The sequence below is a fragment of the Bufo bufo genome, chromosome 5 (assembly GCF_905171765.1).
Source record: "Bufo bufo chromosome 5, aBufBuf1.1, whole genome shotgun sequence".
Lineage (NCBI taxonomy): Eukaryota > Metazoa > Chordata > Amphibia > Anura > Bufonidae > Bufo > Bufo bufo.
In genome coordinates this window covers 516154106-516176900 of record NC_053393.1, presented here as the reverse complement: position 1 = coordinate 516176900, position 22795 = coordinate 516154106, and the positions used below count along the sequence as shown (strand labels likewise).

The 22795-nt window shown below is 43.7% G+C and overlaps 1 protein-coding gene across 1 annotated transcript in view; it reads left to right on the top strand.

Annotated features, from left to right (window-relative positions):
* The window catches only part of SLC39A12 (solute carrier family 39 member 12), a 94636-nt gene that overhangs the window by 40079 nt on the left and 31762 nt on the right, over nt 1-22795 (top strand). Inside the window, exon 7 of the mRNA XM_040434054.1 lies at nt 840-1007. Within this exon, the coding sequence (XP_040289988.1) occupies nt 840-1007 (168 nt within the window). The remainder of the gene's footprint in view (nt 1-839; nt 1008-22795) is intronic.

Below are 22795 nucleotides of genomic sequence, written 5' to 3'. Positions count from 1 at the left end.
TGAAGATGCTGCTGCTGAACATGATTATGGGGGCGACCATCTTGCCTGAGCTGTTATTAACAGCATTTAGAAAGCATTAAGAAAATTGCTTTAAGGCAGCCCCATGGACCATAGACACAATGGTCACGCTCTGTGACTTCTGCAGATGTCATTGTACATGGAAAGAATAGATAAACTATGACAATCACCTATTGGTGGATCCGGTCTTATCAATACACAGAGGTGATATCATTACAGGCAGGATTAGAATGACAGATAAGCAGATACCTGCAGTAAAGTGATCTGTACAGACCAAGAAGTGGAGCCTATTGTTATTCTTATTGGCCAGTGTGAAAATGGCAGGGTTTTATTGTTTTTGTTTAAATATAGATATTTACATGGAAAATACAAAATAAAATCATCAAAGTTATATAAAAAAATTCTTCAAACATGAAAATATTCTTTAAAATAATAAAAACATGATTTAAACAATAGGACATTTTCTGACTACACATTCCGTTTAAAGGCAATGGGGGTGGAAGTCCTTTTTATTTGCCTATCCTAGCCTAAGCCTAATACTGGACGCAACAGGAGCTGTTGTCTCTTTGGCTGGGAGTGGTCAAAGAGGAAGAGGAGGAGAAATGAGCCTCATAACTATGTTCCCAATGTGACATGTGATCGTCACTCCCAGCCAATGTGGAGTTTCCCCCACTCCTAACTAAGTTAAACCCTGAGCATCTGGATGCCCTGCAGTCAGAAGTTCTCAGACAGTTCGAGAGCCAGCATAGACTATGATGATCATACGAGTAGGGTTTTGTTTTTTTGTTTTTTCATTTTGTTTTTTCAACCTTCTTCAACAGGTTTTGGGTATTCATGAGAATATTTCCCATGACCATCATGGAAAAGATGGAGAACTTTATTTACAGGAGAAGCAATTTTTGTGGAAGATAATGGCGATGATTGGAGGCATTCATGGATTCTTCCTCATTAATAAACTTTCCTTTCTCATTATTTCGTCTACAAGACAGGTAGGAAATTTGTAGTTATTATCTGCTGTTTCTGTATTTATCTTTATCTTCCAAAACTACAGTAATTTCATATTGTGCCCCTTGTTGTTGCATTCAGTTTCTTATTTAAAAACACTTTCCTCCTAACCCTTATTTAAAGGGGTTATCCAAGACTATTAAATGCCCCCCATATGCCCATGCCCCTCACAATGAATATACTTACCTGGCTCCCCGCTCCCTGCGCCGCTCCTGGTCCCCGTACTGCTGCTTCTCCCTGTGCGAGGATGAAAACATCCGGTGTCAGGGGGGTGCAGCCAATGGCAGGCGGCGACGGGGACGAGCCTCCCTAGCATCGCAGGTGACGCTAGGGAGGCTTGTCCTCGTCCCCACCTGCCATTGGCTGCTCCCCACAGACACGGGATGTTTTCATCTGCGCAAGGGAGAAGCAGCAACGGCAATATAGGGACCAGGAGCAGCGCAGGTAGCGGGGAGCCAGGTAAGTATATTCATTGTGAGGGGCCCGAGCATATGGGGGGCATTTAATAGGCTTGGATAACCTCTTTAAACCTTTAACATATTTTAAGTTTCCGTCATGTCCCCTTGTCCCTTCTTTCCTCCTCCTCTCCAGTGGGGCTATCAATTCTTTTATTCTGCCAGGTTCTGCTCCTGCAAATGCACTAGAGGTGAAACCTTACTGTGAAGTGCTGTGTGCTCTTCGCAATGTACAGCTGTCACTTATAGCAGAGAGGAGGGGCTGTGAAGGAGCACAGTGCAGAGAGCACGTCACAGTGAAAGTCTGCTCCAGGGCACGTGCAGGAGCAGAGCCTAGCAGAATAAATATTCATATTCACACTGCTCCTGATAATAAAAGATCCACAAAGGATGTGTTTGTAACTGCTCTCTGCAGCCCCTAACTATTGCTGTCAGCAGTTTAGCATGGTCAATACTGCTGATAGACACCCTTTAACATGTTATAGCCACATAACTGTCCAACAGTTTATAAGTCAGGTGAAGTGGCCACCGCAACAAGGTCAAACATAACCCACAGCAAAAGTGCTAGCGGTACAGGATATATTGCTTCTTGTAAGAGGGGAAAGGGCTATTTCAACCCTCGTACAGACTCCCCTGATATTATCCAGCATAAGTCGAAGAATGTGACTTTGTTTTGACATCGTTTTTTCCAGTACCTGTAATGTGCTTGGTTTAAATGTATTTTCAATTACATAACTTCCAATAATGCACTTGAGCTCATTTAAGGATTACAGAGGAATAATTTTGCTGCTCCTTTTGTTGGATTTCCAGAGCTGTTCCACGTCGCAATCACTTAGCCCAACAAAGGAGTGTACTTAGCTCTATGTTACATTAACTAACGCGGTATGAGGTCTTTCCGTGCTTCTAAACAAGACGTGATTGATGACAGAATTCTAGAATGCTTTGTTCTGAGCTTCCTGTAACGTAGCATGCAGTAAACAAACGTGAATTATATAATAGCCGCCTTCTGGGTCGGAAGAAATATTCTCAAGAGGAAGAATTAAAGGAAGAATAAATGTAAAAATACACCAACAAATCTCAGCAATTCCTCCCTTATAGGGGTTTTCATGGATTTGAATACTGATGGACTGTCCTCCAAAGAGGGCATCAATATCTGATCTCCCAGGGTCTGACACTCCGCATACCTGCTGATCAGCTGTTCTGAAAAAAAAAAAAAAATACTTACCTCCTCCCTTTGTTCGCGATGGGCCGGCCACCGCCATCTCTTGATTGAAGATCTGGCGCAAAATCTTGCACGGCCTGTGATGACACCATCACGTCGACCGGCGTAGTGATGTCATACATCACCATGCATGGGATTTTGTGCAAGATCTTCAAGCAAGATGGCAGCGGACAGCCCATTGGGAGCAAATGGATGAGGTACGTATGATTTTTTTTTGTCTTTTTCACTTCGGATAAAATCAATTCGTTACCACAAAGCACGAGGAAATTCGGCTTCATGGCGAATCAAATTTATTGTGAAATTTGGATAGTCGATTCGCTTAACACTAGTAACTGGCTGTAAGAACTGGAGACTAGAAACCACAAACCTACAGTATGCCCCCCAACTTTTTTTTTTTTTTTTATTAAAGAATAAAGAGATCAGGAGGACATTTTTGCTCGTTTAAACAAAAAACATAAAATCCTGCAGTTTTCGCACTGGCCACTAAGAATAAAAATAGGAGTCACTTCTTGGTCTGTACAGATCACTTTACTGCAGTTATCTGCTAATCTATACACAGAGGTGATATCATTACAGGCAGGATTATAATGACGGATAAGACAGGATCCACCATTCACAATAGGTGATTGTCAAAGCTTATCTAGTCTTTCCTTGTACAATGATCTCTGCACAGGTCACAGAGCAGGCCTAGAAGACTCTACCATAGAAGTCAATGAGGTCCTCTCCTGACCATTGTGTATATGGCTTATGGGGCTGCCGTTAAGGATTTTCTTTTTAAAGCTGTTTAAATGCTGTTAAGAACAGGTCACATACCTCACAACTTTTTAAAAGAAGGCGGCAATTTTTTTTAGCACTAGGCCATGCCTCTAACTCTGCCCAAAACATAAGTAAACACCTAATCCCACCCAGTCCACACATAGCAATTATTCCTCCTTTATGCCACCGCACAGTAGTTATGCCAGTATTGTGCCCCCTTCACAGTAGTTATGTCCAGATATGTGCCCCCTTCACAATAGTTTTGACCAGTAGTTAATCTCCGATATGTGCCCCCTCACAGTAATGTCCACATTGTGCCCCCTCACAGTAGTTATGGTCAGATATGTGCCCCCTCACAGTAGTTATGGCCAGATATGTGCACCCTCACAGTAGTTATGGCCAGATATGTGCCCTCTCACAGTAGTTATGGCCAGATATGTGCCCATCACAGTAGTTATGGCCAGATATGTGCACCCTCACAGTAGTTATGGCCAGCTAATTACATTAGATACATTCAAATACAGTACAGCAGACAAGGAGGCTGAGGCAGATACTGGCTTTATTAAATAACATATAACGGCCGGAAAATCGGTTTAACAGTTTTGTGCCGATGCACCACGGGAGCAATCGACAAATGACAGGAACAATGTTAATAAGTTTACACAAATTTACAGGATGGGTAACTGATCCGTGATATACTAAATGCGCTCCACATAAAAATACAGGCTACTCTCCTCTGATATTTTCCTGTCTGAGCCCTGCTACTCAGGGCACGTTTCTACAACGCTCTGACTAAAGATTCCTGCTCTATGCCCTATCGCAGGTTAGCACCGGTGCACACTCACAGTTCTGTAGGTAGCTGGGCAGATACAGTCCTGATCAAAAGTTTAAAAAATTATATTTAGCATGGCTGGATCTTAACAAGGTTTCAAGTAGAGCTTCAACATGCAACAAGAAGAAATGAGAGTGAGACAAAACATTTTTCGAGCATTCAATTAATTGAAAAATTTAAAATAACGATTAAACTGAAACAGGCTGTTTTTCAGCTGATCCAAATTTTAGGACCACATGCCTTTAAAAGGCCAAATCTGTGCAAAGATGTGGATTCATTGTCATTTTCTGTCAGGTAGTCACACGTTCTGATGGCAAAGGCGAAAAAACTCTCCCTTTTTGAAAGTGGTTGGGTTGTTGAACTGCATAAGCAGGGTCTCTCACAGCGCGCCATCGCTGCTGAGGTGGGACGCAGTAAGACAGTCATTTGGAATTTCTTAAATGATCCTGAGGGTTATGGAGCAAAAAAGTCAAGTGGAAGACCCAAAAAAATTTCATCAGCACTGAGCCGGAGTATCCAATTGGCTGTCCGTCAAGACACTGGACGATCCTCGACCCAAATTAAGGCCTTTACTGGTGCTGACTGCAGCCCCATAACCATCAGACGGCATCTGAGACTGAAGGGCTTCAAAAACAAAAAACTTCTTCAAAGACCTCGTCTCCTTGAACGCCACAGAACTGCTCGTTTGGACTTTGCAAGGGAGCACCAAACATGGGACATTCAAAGGTGGAATAAAGTTATATTCTCTGATGAGAAAAAATTTAACCTTGATGGTCCTGATGGTTTCCAATGTTACTGGCATGACAAGCAGATCCCACCTGAGATGTTTTCTACGTGCCACAGTGGGGGTGCTTTTTCCTTCAGTGAAACAATGGAGCTTCAGGAAGTTCAGGGGCGTCAAACGGCCGCTGGCTATGTCCAGATGTTGCAGAGAGCATTCCGCATGACTGAGGGCCCTCGTCTGTGTGTTAACGACTGGGTTTTTCAGCAGGACAACGCTACAGTACACAATGCCCGCAGGACGGGACTTCTTCTAGGAGAATAACATCACTCTTTTGGCCCATCCTGCGTGTTCCCCTGATCTAAATCCAATTGAGAATCTTTGGGGATTGATGGCAAGGGAAGTTTACAAAAATGGACAACAGTTCCAGACAGTAGATGGCCTTCATGCGGCTGTCTTCACCACTTGGAGAAATGTTCCCACTCACCTCATGGAAACGCTTGCATCAAGCGCACCAAAACAAATTTTTGAAGTGATAAACAATAACGGCGGAGCTACTCATTACTGGGTTCACGTTTGGAAGTTGGATTTCTGGTTTGGGGGTGTTTAGTTTTCTTTTGGAGGTGTGGTCCTAAACTTTGGATCAGCTGAAAAACAGCCTGTTTCAGTTTATTCTTTGTTTTCATTAAATTGAATGTTCAAAAAATGTTTTGTCTCACTCCCATTACTTCTTGTTGCATGTTGAAGCTCTACTTGGAACCTTGTTTAGATCCAGCCTTGCTAAATATGATTTTTTGCCATTTTTCAAGTGGTCTTAAACTTTTGATCAGGACTGTATCAGTCATATCACATTCTCCCACGAGGTAGCTGCTTGTCTTGGTCTGGTACGTGGGGGCAGGTGTCGTCTGGCTCCTGATACAGTTGCTTGCTTGTCCTAGCGCGTTGTCTTTTCCTCTCTCTCTAGATTGCAGGTACAGGAATCCACATCAGTTCAGCTCTGCCAGGAGTCCCCCATCCTATGCCATGGTCCCGCTAACCTATAGTAAGTTAGCCAGTCCCTGTGTCCTGTCACAAGTCTCTGAATTGGACGGTATCACTCTTCTCAGAATCACTTTTTAGTCTCTGTGGCTCTGTCCAACTGCAGCCAGACTCTCAGCTCACCATCAACCAGAAAGACACACACCAGACCAAACTCGGGAACTTGAAACTCCTCCTACATCCTCTGGAACAAACAATTTCATTTCTTTCTTACTCAAAGACACAGTGGCCTCTTGTGGCTGAAAGAAGTCATCACAGTCTGTGTAAAACATTATCACTAGCAATTCAATGTAACTTGGTCATTCTAGGGGCTGTCCACAATACATACAGGTGGACCAAATGAACTGATCGGCAGCATACCTGTTTGGTGGAACCCCTGCAGTAAGCCTACTGGATCTCCAGAGGTCTTGACTATCTGTTAAGACCTGACTCTCCCCACTGGGAGCTGCCAACCTGGATTCATCCACTACAATAGGAGATTCGGATATGGTCGAGGGTTCCTCCTCACTGCGAGCCGGTACTGGTTCTGTGGCAGGAGCTTCATCACCTGTGGCCTGATTACTTTCCTCAGTGTTAGGAATGGTCCACCAGTCTTCACTATCGTTTTCATCGGGGATAATAAGTCCTGAGGACGGGACAGAAGGAGGTGTCCTCTGAGCAGGTGTGGGATCTTCAGACTGGCATGGCCGTAGCATATTCCTATGTAGAGTCCTTGAGGAAAACTCCTCATTTTCAACTCGTACTTCGTAGACCGGACCAGCTCGCTCAACTTGCCTCTGGGAAGTTTCTCTTGCAACAGTACCTAGTTCACAGGCTGCAACGGAACCTCCTGGATTGGAGGACGGTCAGTATGTGTTTTCTCTTGCAACCGCTGACTTGCTAACCGGCAGATGGTCTGGAGCCGCTGACTGTGTTCTTTTACCCATGAGATGGTCGATCTTTCTTTTAGGTCCTCTGGTTGTTCTAGATTCAATTCAACAAATTCCCGACCAGCTCTTCCGAACAGTAACATGTATGGGGTATAACCGGTGGTGGTGTGGACCCGATTATTGTAAGCTCAGACCAATTCAGGCAGATAGTCAGGCCAGTGGGTGTTCTTGTCTTCCTCTAGCATCCTCAGCATTTGAAGCAGTGTCCGGTTAAAGCGCTCACAAGCCCCATTCCCTTGGGGATGATATGGGGTTGTCCTTGATTTTTCAATGCATACAGTCGGTGTAGCTCCTCCATCACTTTCCCCTGAAAACACACTCGTTGATCTGAGTTAATCCGCTTCGGACACCAGTAGACCCGGATGAAGTCTTGACAGACAGCACGAGCTGTGGACTCAGGCGTCTGGTCCCGAGTTGGGGTGACCACTGCAAACTTGGAGAAGTGGTCAATCATGACCAGGCAGTACTGTAGGCCTCTGGCTGATTGTCCCACGAGGAGATAGTCTATCATTAATACTTCCAGCGGTTCTTTTGTCTGTATGGCCTGTAGGGGTGCCCTCTGTTCCGTGCTTTTAGTGAGTTCACACACTCGACACTGTCGGCAAACATCCTCAACCATGGCCTACAGTCGCGGACAATATACATAACGCTGCAGCCACTAATAGGTCTTGACTGGCCCGAAGTAAGCTCCAAATTCATGAGCCTCTTTGACTATCTCACATGTCGCGCTTCTGTGAATTACTACCTGCCACCTCGCCACTAGATCAGCAGGTTGCTGCCACTTGCGGTACAAAACAGCTCCGTGAACTTCCAGTCTGTCCCATTGATGTAGAATAGACTTCATCTCGGCATCAAGGTCAGTCCTTTCTTCACTGCTGGGTTTCCTTGGCTGGGTTACCCAGCCTTTCATCTGTCGCAGTCCAACGTCTTCATCTTGTATTCGGCCACATTCTTCATTAGTTCTCCCTAATGTCTTGGGTAGAGCACTGGGCCTTCCCACTTGTCTGTGCCGCGACTGCTGGAGTTGCGAACTTGCGGAAGTCCTTAGTTTCATCCTCTTCTTTTTTTTCATCGAGATTCCCTACCGGAGTTTCAAAAGTGACCCTCGACAGACCGTCGGCATTAGTGTTCTCTGTAGCGGAGTGGTAGCGAATCGAGAAATCATATTTTGCATGGCGAGCTGCCCACAGTTGCTCCAGGGCTCCCAGCTTGGCAGTGTCCAGATGGGCCAGGGGGTTGTTGTCAGTCCGTACAAAGATCTTAGGCCCTGTCAGATATCCCGCAAACTTCTCAGTCATGGCCCAAACCAGGGCAAGGATTTCCAGCCGAAAAGAACTGTAGTTGTGGGGGTATCACTCCATATCCTGCAAGGACCTACTGGCTTAGGCGATAACTCTTTCATGTCTATCTTGTACCTGCTACAGGACTGCCCCGAGTCCGTAGAGACTTCCATCAGTAGATAAGAGGAACAGTTTGTCGAAGTCAGCATAAGCCAAGATGGGGGCCGATGTCAGGGCTTCTTTCAGGGCCTGGAAGGCCGCCTCCTGCTTCTGTCCCCAGGGAACACTTTTCCCCTTCGGTCTCCCAGCAATTCCTCTCAACAACTGATTCAGAGGACCCGCTATCTTTGCGTAGTCTTTGATGAACCGCCGGTAGTACCTGGTCAGTCCAAGGAAGGCCTTCAACTCCGGCAGCGTTCTGGGCACTAGCCATTCTCGTATTGCAGCCACTTTGTCTTGGGATGGCAGCACTCCGTCTTGGGACACCGTATGGCCAAGTACTTGATCTGCCTCTTGAAGAGATGACACTTCCCTGGCTTTACCTTCAGGTCATGGGATTGCAGTCGCTCGAGTACCTGCCCTAGTCAATTCAGGTCTTCTTGAAAAGTAGCGGAGTACACAATGATATTGTTCAGGTATATCAGAGTGGCTTCAAAATTCAGGTCTCCCAGACATCTCTCCATCAGCTGCTGGAAGGTACCCGAATGGCATCCTGTTGAATTCAAATAGTCCCATGGGGAGTATGAATGCTGTCTCCACCCTGTCCTGCTCTGCCACCGGTACCTGCCAGTACCCGCTTGCTAGATCCAGGGTGGAGAAGTATTTTGCCCGTCCTAGAGCCGTCAGAGACTCCACGATGCGAGGCAGAGGGTACGAGTCTCACGCGGTGCACGCATTCGACCGCCGGTAATCCACACAAAATCAAATAGTGCCATCCTTCTTCTTGACAAGCACCACTGGGGCTGCCCAAGGGCTCTGGTTACCCTGCACCACTCCGGAATCTATCATCTGTTTCAACAATGTCTTCACTTCCTGGTACAACTTGGGCGGAATCTGACGATATCTCTCCTGAATTGGAGGAGAGTCCCCCGTCAGTATCTTATGCGTGACAGTATCTGTGCAGCCAAAGTCATCGTCATGGCGGGCAAACACAGTCTGATTCTCCCACAGCATGGCTTCAACTGCTTACATCACAGTCTGTGTAAAACATTATCACTAGCACTTCAATGTAACTTGGTCATTCTATGGGCTGACCCTTACAAGTTCACAACAATACTTAATGCACCAATCAGTAATATGTAGTCAGACCTGCTAAAATGTGAAGTTGCATGTAATGCACAAAAATATGCGCATCATTAATTGCCGATTTGCGCAATCACAAATATATTGGAGCACTCTATCTGCATATAAAGCTATTGTAATGTTCTGCCGTGCCAACCATTTTCTCCAGTCTCAGGAAACTTCTAGCAGCTTGAAAAATGTAGCAACAGTGACCCACGCCTGTATTGCGCGCGCATTACATTGCCGATTTTCACAATCAAGAAAATAATCAGGAATACTCGAATTTGCGAATATATGACGAATATTCGCCCAAATGTTCATTAAATATCGCAAATTTGAATATTGCCCGTGCCGCTCATCACTAGTAGCGATGCCCATATATGTGCCCCCTCACAGTAGTAATGGCCAGATATGTGCACCCTCACAGTAGCAAAGCTCACATACAGTCCTGATCAAAAGTTTAAGACCACTTGAAAAATGGCAAAAAATCATATTTAGCATGGCTGGATCTTAACAAGGTTCCAAGTAGAGCTTCAACATGCAACAAGAAGAAATGGGAGTGAGACAAAACATTTTTTGAGCATTTACTTTAATGAAAACAACGAATAAACTGAAACAGGCTGTTTTTCAGCTGATCAAAAGTTTAGGACCACATGCCTTTAAAAGGCCAAATCTGTGCAAAGATGTGGATTTATTGTCATTATTGTCATTTTCTGGCAAAGGCAAAAAAACTCTCCCTTTTTGAACGTGGTCAGGTTGTTGAACTGCATAAGCAGGGTCTCTCACAGCTCGCCATCGCTGCTGAGGTGGGACGCAGTAAGACAGTCATTTGGAATTTCTTAAATTCTTAAATGATCCTGAGGGTTATAGAACAAAAAAGTCAAGTGGAAGACCCAAAAAAATGTTATCAGCACTAAGCCGGAGGATCCAATTGGTTGTCCGTCAAGACACTGGACGATCCTCAACCCAAATTAAGGCCCTTATTAGTGCTGACTGCAGCCCCATAACCTTCAGACGGCATCTGAGACTGAAGGGCTCCAAAAACAAAAAACGTCTTCAAAGACCTCGTCTCCTTGAACGCCACAGAACTGCTCGTTTGGACTTTTCAAGAGAGCACCAAACATGGGACATTCAAAGGTGGAAGAAAGTCTTATTCTCTGATGAGAAAAAATGTAACCTTGATGGTCCTGATGGTTTCCAACGTTACTGGCATGACAAGCAGATCCCACCTAAGATGTTTTCCACGTGCCACAGTGGAGGGGGCACCATAATGGTCTGGGGTGCTTTTTCCTTCAGTGGAACAATGGAGCTTCAGGAAGTGCAGGGGCGTTAAACGGCCGCTGGTTATGTCCAGATGTTGCAGAGAGCATTCCTCATGACTGAGGACCCTCGTCTGTGTGGTAACAACTGGGTTTGTCAACAGGACAACGCTACAGTACACAATGCCCGCAGGACAAGGGACTTCTTCCAGGAGAATAACATCACTCTTTTGGCCCAACCTGCGTGTTCCCCTGATCTAAATCCAATTGAGAACCTTTGGGGATGGATGGCAAGGGAAGTTTACAAAAATGGACAACAGTTCCAGACAGTAGATGGCCTTCGTGCGGCCGTCTTCACCACTTGGAGAAATGTTCCCTCTCACCTCATGAAAACGCTTGCATCAAGCATGCCGAAACAAATTTTGGAAGTGATAAACAATAACGGCGGAGCTACTGATTACTGAGTTCATGTTTGGAAGTTGGATTTCTGTTTTGGGGTTTTTTTTGTTTGTTTTTTGGAGGTGTGGTCCTAAACTTTTGATCAGCTGAGAAACAGCCTGTTTCAGTTTATTCGTTGTTTTCATTAAATTGAATGCTCAAAAAATGTTTTGTCTCACTCCCATTTCTTCTTGTTGCATGTTGAAGCTCTACTTGGAACCTTGTTAAGATCCAGCCATGCTAAATATGATTTTTTGCCATTTTTCAAGTGGTCTTAAACTTTTGATCAGAACTGTATGAGCCCCCACACAGTAGTTATGCGCCGATATGTGCCCCCTCACAGTAGTTATGCCCACATTGTGCCCCCTCACAGTAGCGATGCTCAGATATGTGCCCCCTCACAGTAGTTATGCTCGGTTATGTGCCACCTCACAGAAGTTATGGCCAGATAGGTGCCCCCTCTCAGTAGCTATGGCCAGATAGGTGCCCCCTCACAGTAGTTATGGCCAGATAGGTGCCCCCTCACAGTACCTATGTCCAGATATGTTCTCCCTCACAGTAGGTATGCCCAGATATGTGTCCTCTGACAGTAATATGCCAAGTAAAGTGCACCCTCATAGTAATATGCCCAGAACCAAATTACAAGCACCACACATGGAATACAAAAACATCTTTATTGTGTCACATTTGAGGACATACATCACATAAATAACAAAAGTAATAAAAGTCAATGCAGAGAGGTACTGAGAGAGTGAAACCCCCCAATCACTAGGTCCCCATGTGTGTCTCACTTATAGACATATCATTATTGTAATGAGATATTAAATCCCTAATCTATGTATATAAAGAAGGACGTATACAGTCAGGTCCATAAATATTGGGACATCGACACAATTCTAACATTTTTGGCTCTATACACCACCACATTGGATTTGAAATGAAATGAACAAGATGTGCTTTAAACTGCAGACTGTCCGGTTTAATTTGAGGGTATTTACATCCAAATCAGGTGAACGGTGTAGGAATTACAACACTTTGCATATGTGCCTCCCACTTGTTAAGGGGCCAAAAGTAATGGAACAGAATTATAATCATACATCAAACTTTCACTTTTTAATACTTGGTTGCAAATCCTTTGCAGTCAATTACAGCCTGAAGTCCGGAACGCATAGACATCACCAGACGCTGGGTTTCATCCCTGGTGATGCTCTGCCAGGCCTCTACTGCAACTGTCTACAGTTCCTGCTTGTTCTTGGGGCATTTTCCCTTCAGTTTTATCTTCAGCAAGTAATATGCATGCTCAATCGGATTCAGGTCAGGTGATTGACTTGGCCATTGCATAACATTCCACTTCTTTCCCTTATTGCTTTTGCAGTATGCTTTGGGTCATTGTCCATCTGCACTGTGAAGCGCCGTCCAATGAGTTCTGAAGCATTTGGCTGAATATGAGCAGATAATATTGCCCGAAACACTTCAGAATTCATCCTGCTGCTTTTGTCAGCAGTCACATCATCAATAAATACAAGAGAACCAGTTCCATTGGCAGTCATACATGCCCTCGCCATGACACTACCACCACCATGCTTCACTGATGAGGTGGTATGCTTAGGATCATGAGCAGTTCCTTTCCTTTTCCATACTCTTCTCTTCCCATCACTCTGGTACAAGTTGATCTTGGTCTCATATGTCCATAGGATGTTGTTCCAGAACTGTGAAGGCTTTTTTAGATGTCGTTTGGCAAACTCTAATCTGGCCTTCCTGTTTTTGAGGTTCACCAATGGTTTAAATCTTGTAGGGAACCCTCTGTATTGACTCTGGTGAAGTCTTCTCTTGATTGTTGACTTTGTCACACATACACCTACCTCCTGGAGAGTGTTCTTGATCTGGCCAACTGTTGTGAAGGGTGTTTTCTTCACCAGGGAAAGAATTCTTCGGTCATCCACCACAGTTGTTTTCTGTGGTCTTTTGGGTCTTTTGGTGTTGCTGAGCTCATCGGTGCGTTCCTTCTTTTTAAGAATGTTCCAAACAGTTGTTTTGGCCATGCCTAATGTTTTTGCTATCTCTCTGATGGGTTTGTTTTGTTTTATCAGCCTAATGATGGCTTGCTTCACTGATAGTGACAGCTTTTTGGATCTCATCTTGAGAGTTGACAGCAACAGATTCCAAATGCAAATAGCACACTTGAAATTAACTCTGGACCTTTTATCTGTTCATTGTAATTGGGATAATGAGGGAAAAACACACACCTGGCCATGGAACAGCTGAGAAGCCAATTGTCCCATTACTTTTGGTCCTGTAACAAGTGGGAGGCACATATGCAAACTGTTGTAATTCCTACACCGTTCACCTGATTTGGATCTAAATACCCTCAAATGAAAGCTGACCATCTGCAGTTAAAGCACATCTTGTTGGTTTCATTTCAAATCCATTGTGGTGGTGTATAGAGCCAAAAATGTTAGAATTGTGTTGATGTCCCAATATTTATGGACCTTACTGTATATGTTTGTGTATGTATATATGTATGTATGTTCCGCGATCACTCAAAAACACAACCATTGATTTCAATGAAACTTGGTATACACATCCCTTGCTACCTGGAAAGAAATCTTATTGGGGTCATAGCTCTCTAGAACATACCGTTCCTGAGATATTCCCCAAAAATTTCCTGCATTAGCCAATACAAGCCTGCAAGTCTTTCTCCTCATATCCCAACTGCCATACACACGGTCACATGTCCCTTATCAGCCAATAGAAGCTTGCAGGCCCTTAGTCTCCACATACACACAGTTTTACTCCAGGTTTCCACAACGATGACAATAAGTCGCGCAACAACATAGTGCACAACTACACTGCTACATGTGTCGCGCGACATTGCTGTCGCACCAATGTTGCACAACAATTTTATTTTTATAATGATAGTCTATGGTGTTGCACTGCGACATGTCACATGCTGCGACTACGATGAAACAGTCGCAGAAAAATCCATCTTGGATGGATTTTTTGCAACTGTCGTGTCGCAGTCGCAGCATGCGACATGTCGCAGTGCAACACCATAGACCAGTGTTGGCGAACCTATGGCACGGGTGCCAGAGGTGGCACTCAGAGCCCTCTCTGTGGGCACCCACACCATGGAAAAAGTCTATGGTGTACCAATATGCCTAAGGCCTCTTTCACACGGGCGTCATGTTTTTGGGCCGGATGCGTTCAGGGTGCGTTCAGTGAAACTCACACTATTTTGCAAGCAAGTTCAGTCAGTTTTGTCTGCGATTGCGTTCAGTTTTTTCCGCGTGGGTGCAATGCGTTTTGATGCGTTTTTCACGCGCGTGATAAAAAACTGAAGGTTTACAAACATCTCTTAGCAACCATCAGTGAAAAACGCATCGCACCCGCACTTGTTTGCGGATGCAATGCGTTTTTCACGCAGCCCTATTCACTTCTATGGGGCCAGGGCTGCGTGAAAAACACAGAATATAGAACATGCTGCGATTTTCACGCAAAGCAGAACTGATGCGTGAAAAACAACGCTCATGTACACAGACCCATTGAAATGAATGGGTCAGGATTCAGTGCGGGTGCTATGCGTTCACGTCACGCATTGCACCTGCGCGGAAAACTCGTTCGTGTGAAAGGGGCCTTAGGCCTCTTTCACACGGGCGTTGCGGAAAAATGTGCGGGTGCGTTGCGGGAACACCCGCGATTTTTCCGCGCGAGTGCAAAACATTGTAATGCGTTTTGCACTCGCGTGAGAAAAATTGCGCGTGTTTGGTACCCAAACCCGAACTTCTTCACAGAAGTTCGGGCTTGGGATCGGTGTTCTGTAAATAGTATTATTTTCCCTTATAACATGGTTATAAGGGAAAATAATAGCATTCCGAATACAGAATGCTAAGTAAAACAGGGCTGGAGGGGGTTAAAAAAAATAAAAAATCATTTAACTCACCTTAATCCACTTGCTCGCGATGCCGGGCATCTCCGTCTGACTCTTTTACTGTATAGGACCTGTGGAGAGCATTAACTATAGTTTAAGGACCTGGGATGACGTCACTCTGGTCATCACATGGTACGTCACATGATCTTTTACCATGGTGAATCACCATGGTAAAAGATCATGTGACGTACCATGTGATGACCAGAGTGACGTCATCCCAGGTCCTTAAACTATAGTTAATGCTCTCCGAAGGTCCTATACAGTAAAAGAGTCAGACGGAGATGCCCGGCATCGCGAGCAAGTGGATTAAGGTGAGTTAAATGATTTTTTATTTTTTTTAACCCCCTCCAGCCCTGTTTTACTTAGCATTCTGTATTCAGAATGCTATTATTTTCCCTTATAACCATGTTATAAGGGAAAATAATAAGGTTCGGGTCTCCATCCCGATCGTCTCCTAGCAACCGTGCGTGAAAATCGCACCGCATCCGCACTTGCTTTCGGATGCTTGCGATTTTCACGCAACCCCATTCATTTCTATGGGGCCTGCGTTACATGAAAAACTCACAAAGAGGAGCATGCTGCGATTTTCACGCAACGCAAAAGTGATGCGTGAAAATCACCGCTCGTGTGCACAGCCCCATAGAAATGAATGGGTCAGTATTCAGTGCGGGTGCAATGAGTTCACCTCCCGCATCGCATCCGCGCGGAACACTCGCTCGTGTGAAAGGGGCCTTAGACTTTTCCTGCCATTCATCAGTGCAGGGCACACTATGAACAGCACAGGCAGTGCATTGAATGTAGGCAGGCTATTATAGCTAAATGATAAAGTACATGGAAGATATACTATATTGGACTGTTGTATTCAGGGTAAATTGCCGTGTTGGCACTTTACAATAAATAAGTGGGTTTTGGGTTACAGTTTGGGCACTCGGTCTTAAAAAGGTTCACCATCACTGCCATAGACTATCATTATAAAAATTGTTGGGACAAAATGTTGCGACACATGTCGTCATGTAGCCCTAGCATTAAAGGGGCAGGGCGCTGTGGAGGTCACTGTTAAAGGGGCGGGCACTGTGGAGGTCACTGTTAAAGAGGCGTTCACTGTGGATGTTCCTGTTAAGGGGGCGTGATGCACCCAGAGGAAGTACGGTGAAACGTACGTCGGGGTTGTTATGCCCCCCCCCCCCCCAGCTCTCGGTCTGTATGTCTTACCTATTTCAGTGCCAGTCATATATTGTATATTTTGTATGCCTCTTGGCTCCTACCAGGTAGGCAATTTAGATCTCTTTTGGATTCAGAGTGGTGACAGCCTGGCCTAGTGATTCTTTACCATATTGACATGTATAATGCTATGATAGAATATTGGGCAAGGTACTGTGGCACCATGTACTGATGGACAGGGCACCGATAATGGTGGGTGAGACATACATGGTATAATAATGGTATAAGTGAGACATATATGGGGACCTGGTGGTTGGGGGGTATCACTCTCTCAGTACCTCTCTGCATTGACTTTTTATCACTTTTGTTATTTATGTGAGGTTTGTCCTCAAATGTGACACAATAAAAATGTTTTTGTATTACATGTATGGTGCTTGTAATTTGGTTCTGTAGATATGTTTCCACACATCATTTTTTGTTACATGGTGCTTGTTGTTTGGTTTTCTAGTAATATGCCCAGTAAAATGCTCCCTGATAGTAATATGCCCAGTAAAGTGTCCCCTTCACAGGCAGTAAAAATAAAAAAATAAACTCCACATATTTACCTCGTTCCCCAGCAGCAACACCAACTGCAGGACAGCAGCTCCCGGCTGGCCACACCCCCACCACGCCACCAGTCCCGTCCGCTACCTAGACCTGCAGTGTAGAGCTCCGGCAGGGGGGGTGGAAGAAATGATGAAGCAGAGAGCCGACGGGCGGCTCTTGCTTCATCATTACAGGTAGAGAAAGCCGCCAGAAAGCAGGACCGCGGGACAGCCACTGAAATCCGGGATTGTCCCGCTGGATCCGGGACAGTTGGGAGGTATGAGGTCAGGCAAGATGGCCGTCCTCATAATCATGTTCAGGAAACAGAATAAAAAAATCTGAAAATAAAAACAGATCATAGGCATATGTGTTGGTATCTGGTTTTAAATGGCAGAAAACATTTTTGGTCACACATTTCCTTTGAAGTATTTTTATGTTCTCCTCTTTAGTTTTGTTGCTCTTGTGGATGTGTCCACATTTGCTGCTCCGTGTGGTTGTTCCTTCTCCTACAGTACGCTTGTTTTACCCCCTGTGTTTACAACATCTGCTGTAATGCCAAACCCTGCCAGTCTCCCTGTCCACCAAAAAACATATGGGGTCATTTATCAAACTGGTGTAAAGTAGAACTGGCTTAATTGCCCATAGCAACCAGATTCCTCCTTTCATTTTCCAAATGAGCTGTCCTAAATTAAAGGTGGAATCTGATTGGTTGCTATGGGCAACCAAGCCAGTTCTACTTTACACCAGTTTGATAAATGACTTCCATAGTTTCCTGGCCTAAAGCCTGCAGGAGAAAGAATCAAGCATCAGCGTTGGCCCATGCAGGGCTCAGTGCTGATGTGGGGGCAATGTGATGGCATTCAGCATTGTGCTGTGGCATTGTTGTGTAGGGAGAAACAAAACAAAAGTAATCTTAGGTGGGAAAAGGAGGAAATAAGTGTGTAGGAGCTGCCTTGTGTATGTGCTGCAGAGCAGAAGTTCTGTGTGCAGCCACAAGGAGATGCGCTGGTGGACTAATGTAGACTGAATGACACTGAGGTCTTGCGTAGACTGTTATGTGATGTGCATGTTGCATCTTGCAGCAGAGAATAGTAGGAATTACATAAAAATATATCGCTGCAGCGTGTACCCCTACATGGAGGTCCAGCTCTTACCCAGATAGGACTTGCTCCACACTGCCCTGCAAATTGGAAAGCAACTCATTAAGCAACTGTTGTTAGCCACCAGTTGGCAGGCTCTTCAGCACCCAAGTCCCTTGCTACTAGGGATGAGAAAATGTCTTGAAATCTTTTTTTTTTACTCCAATTTGACATATTTTTCAAACAATTTGCTTCAGACCCAAATCAAATATGCTCAAATTGCCTTGAAAATTTGTATATAACACTCTAAGCTCTCCTAGGACTAGGATATTTTGTCTCTCAAATACAAGAGAGAGTTCATTCTTCTCTGAGTGAGACATGGGAAGTCAGTTCTCCTTCTGTAAGGACAAGAGTACTAAGTGTCTCAAGAGAAAATTGCCCTGAATAGATAAGTAGCTTTGGCGGTGCTCTTGGGGGCTCTCCTTCTCATTATCTCATTAGGGAGACCACATAGTATGCATGAGGAGTATTGTAGCCCAGCCAATGCTTCCTTATGCTTCTGGGAAACATATATGCTAATTAGCATATCTTAAATTTGCTGGCACCAGATTAGGCTTAGTGTTCTTTTCATTTTTGGAAGGAAAGATAATTTGCATACCTGGGTCTCTCTCTTTTTTATTTGTTAGATTCCAAGTTTTGCGGGAAATTTGGGAAAAATTCTAAATAGATAGAATCTATACGCTCATTTTGTCAGATGTTCTAGAAAACCATGACTCTTGTGTTAGAACTTTGCTATTCCTAGAAAGGAGATAACAGGAACCAAGCCCTCTGCCAACTCTTCTGATAGGAACAGAATGAGCGCCATCTAGGTAGTCAATGATAGACCTAGTGCTAGTCTCAGATTGTACCACACAATTCTAAAAAGGACTGAAAACTCAAAACAGTGGCACGATATAGAGCAGTCCATATGTAGGCAAGTGTCAAAACAATAGCTGCCATACACATAGGGGCACGTTTATTAAGAGCAGCGGGCACGTTTATTAAGCTGGCAGAGGATCCGCAGAAGTTATGGAGAGGACCAGGCCTCTCCATAACTTCGGTGCATCCAGCTCCAGTTCTAAATATAAGACAGCTTCCGAGATGGCCCATTCTAACCTAATTTAGGCATATTTCAGCTTAATAAATGACCCCCATAATACCCAGGAATTGGTTACCCATACTATCCATATAAACTGGAAGGAACCTGAAAAGTGTCTCAGTGTCTGATTTTGCCATAATGGGCCAGACGCTGTGCTTTCCTGACCAAGCAAAAAGCATAATAAAAGAGACATGAGGCACTGAAACAACCTCTGGTGTAATTTACTGATGTAGGACAGGTGGTGACAAAGATAGAACGTACCATACTCTCTTCAGTATCTCTCCCCAGGGTAACACCCATAAGTTGGGATAAGAAGAGGACCGGCCTTGAATCCTGACAAATTAAACCTCCTTAGCAATATTGTCCTGCAGAACCTCCGGGTGCATAAATGACCCTTAAAGATTCAATCAAGGATTTATCTTTTTTGCCTATATAATACAGAATAGGCCATTTTTTGTGTTGGGCGAGCACCAAAGTGCTCGTTTGCTCGAGTAGAACACTTTGCGATGCTCGGGTGTTCTACTGAGGACTCGAGCATAATGGAAGTCAATGGGAGAACCCTAGGGAACCCCTGCTCTGAAGAGGGGAGGGTTTCGGGACTCTAGTTCGGCTTAGGAGTCCCTGTTCTGACTCCATATATAGCTATATCCATATATGGAGTCAGTGCTTGTGGACACCCCAGTGTATTTAAATCTAATTTCTAAAAACTTTCCGCGAGGATTCAAACTCCCAAGGTTGTACATTAGAGGCAAGGACCTTATTCATCTCAGCCGAACACCGCGTGTGCTTGAGTATTTAAATGTAATTTAGCATCTATTTTTGAAACATTTCTGCCAGGATTTGAACTTCCAACCTCTTGCACATTAGAGGCAAGGACCTTATTCACTCAGCTATAAAGCTGAATGCTAAACTGTGTCAGAAAAACCTCATAGTGGGTTCTGATGTAGTGAGTATTCCTATTCAGCAAAAGATTTATTTTTTATTTCTGTGTAGGTTAACATGGTAACATAGTAACATAGTACATAAGGCCAAAAAAAGACATTTGTCCATCCAGTTCGGCCTGTCATCCTGCAAGTTGATCCAGAGGAAGGCAAAAAAAACAAAAACCTGTGAGGTAGAAGCCAATTTTCCTCACTTTAGGGGAACACTTTAGTGTACTGGTTAATATCCTTACCTCTAATGTACAAGGTTGGGAGTTTAAATCCTGGCAGAAACATTTCAGAAATAGAGATTACATTTATATATTTTATATATTTTTTTGTAATTGTAAAAAATGTATGGCACAAAATAAATGTGTAATTACTAATAAAAAAAATATATATATATCATCATACTTCTGATATATATGAATGCATAATATGTGGGAAACTACTACTGATATTTTTAGCCATCATATATTTACATATATTATAATATATTATATATTCTAAATATATAATAATATTTATAACCACTACATTATAGAGCTATAGAGTTAACCTGCACAGAAATAAAAAATAAGTCTGCTGAATAGGAATGCTCACTACATCAGAAACTACTATGAGGTTTTTCTGAAACAGTTTAGCATTCAGCTTTATAGCTGAGTGGATAAGGTCCTTGCCTCTAAGGTACAAGGGGTTGGAAGTTCAAATCCTGGCAGAAATATTTCAGAAATAGATGCTAAATTACATTTAAATACACTGACTAAAGCACACGCGGTGTTCGGCTGAGATGTTATTTAGATAGGACTGTATGTTAGAGGAGCTGGAGGGAGAAGACAGATGGTTGAATATATAAGATATCGCACTAGGAAAAATGGAAACCAATAGGTGCTCCGGTAAAATTGAGACCACTCACTCAATAAAATGAAAAAATAGAATTATATTAGATACAGGGCACTCAAGAGACCGTGACCATGTGGTTACAACAATTATATAGTTTTATTGATGATGAATCAAATAAAATAGGAAATAAATGCAATGCTATATGGACAAAAATAGCATATACAGTATAGTGGGTACTGCAATGATTATGATTGCTATAATCCAGCTATTGAAAAGTCTGCTAGGTATAAATTGTCATAATGAGCTGACCTCAATGCTATGACCAGCAAGTTATGTTGTTCTTCAGTGTCGCTAAAAAGTTCAATCCAATACTTATGTGCAGTCTTTGGAATAAATACCTGAGTATGGTAGGTGTAGACCAGAAATCGGATATCCCACACTTAGTTGCAGCGGCGTCCCGCCGAAACAGAAGTGGGTAGCGGAGTCCCGCTACTCAATTACTTGCAAGTAAAAGTTGATTATAATTGACCAAACCTTAAGATATGACCACTCTCCGAAATGTGCCTCTGTTCGTGCAGCACTTGTAAGATCAGGAGATTGCAGACGGCTCTATAAATCGCTGTTCAAGCCTATGGACCTCCGCTTTTAGATGAAAATTATGCAGTAATGTAATGACGGAAAATTGCGTCGGTAAAGGTCCACCTCTGCTCTGAAGTTGGTCGATCTTCGGTACTTAGGTCTTTCGGTACAAAGTTAAGGGGTGTCGCACCAGACGCGTTTCGGGGTCTAACTATTTGCCCCTTCCTCAGTGGTATGCCGAAAGACCTAAGTACCGAAGATCGACCAACTTACAGAGCAGAGGTGGACCTTTACCGACGCAATTTTCCGTCATTACATTACTGCGGAATTTTCATCTAAAAGCGGAGGTCCATAGGCTTGAACAGCGATTTATAGAGCCGTCTGCAATCTCCTGATCTTACAAGTGCTGCACGAACAGAGGCACATTTCGGAGAGTGGTCATATCTTAAGGTTTGGTCAATTATAATCAACTTTTACTTGCAAGTAATTCAGTAGCGGGACGCCGCTACCCACGAAGTGTGGGATATCCGATTTCTGGTCTACACCTACCATACTCAGGTATTTATTCCAAAGACTGCACATAAGTATTGGATTGAACTTTTTAGCGACACTGAAGAACAACATAACTTGCTGGTCATAGCATTGAGGTCAGCTCATTATGACAATTTATAACTAGCGGACTTTTCAATAGCTGGATTATAGCAATCATAATCATTGCAGTACCCACTATACTGTATTTTTTGTCCATATAGCATTGTATTTATTTCCTATTTTATTTGATTCATCATCAATAAAACTATATAATTGTTGTAACCACATGGTCACGGTCTCTTGAGTGCCCTGTATCTAATATAATTCTAGAAGACAGATGGTATTTAGACTACTAATGGTTCCCCTGCAAAAATACAAATCCCTTAGGGCATGTCCACACCACTCCTATTTGTTTCTATTTTTATGCTCCATTAGAGGAGTTCTGTTCGGGTTTTTGTCTTTTTTACTGACAAAGAAGTCCTGCTTGCAAAGCTTTTTTGTCCGGTCTTTTTGACAGAGGCTGTTAATGGAGCCTCCAGCGCAGGTGTGAACAAGCCCTTAACATTATGTAGGACTATGTATTATTTATTTAAATTACTGCAACTTTTGTACTACTCCTTGGCTAAAGATACTCCTCAAAAATGGTAGAAGGAGTATTTCTGCTTTCCGGAAAGAATGTAGTGCGACCCGTGCTCCCTTGTCAGTTCTCACATGCAGTAGACAGGGAGACCAGTGTGAAGCTACATCTCAAAGAACTACACTGGAGAGTCAGCACACACAGATAGTACAGACATTTA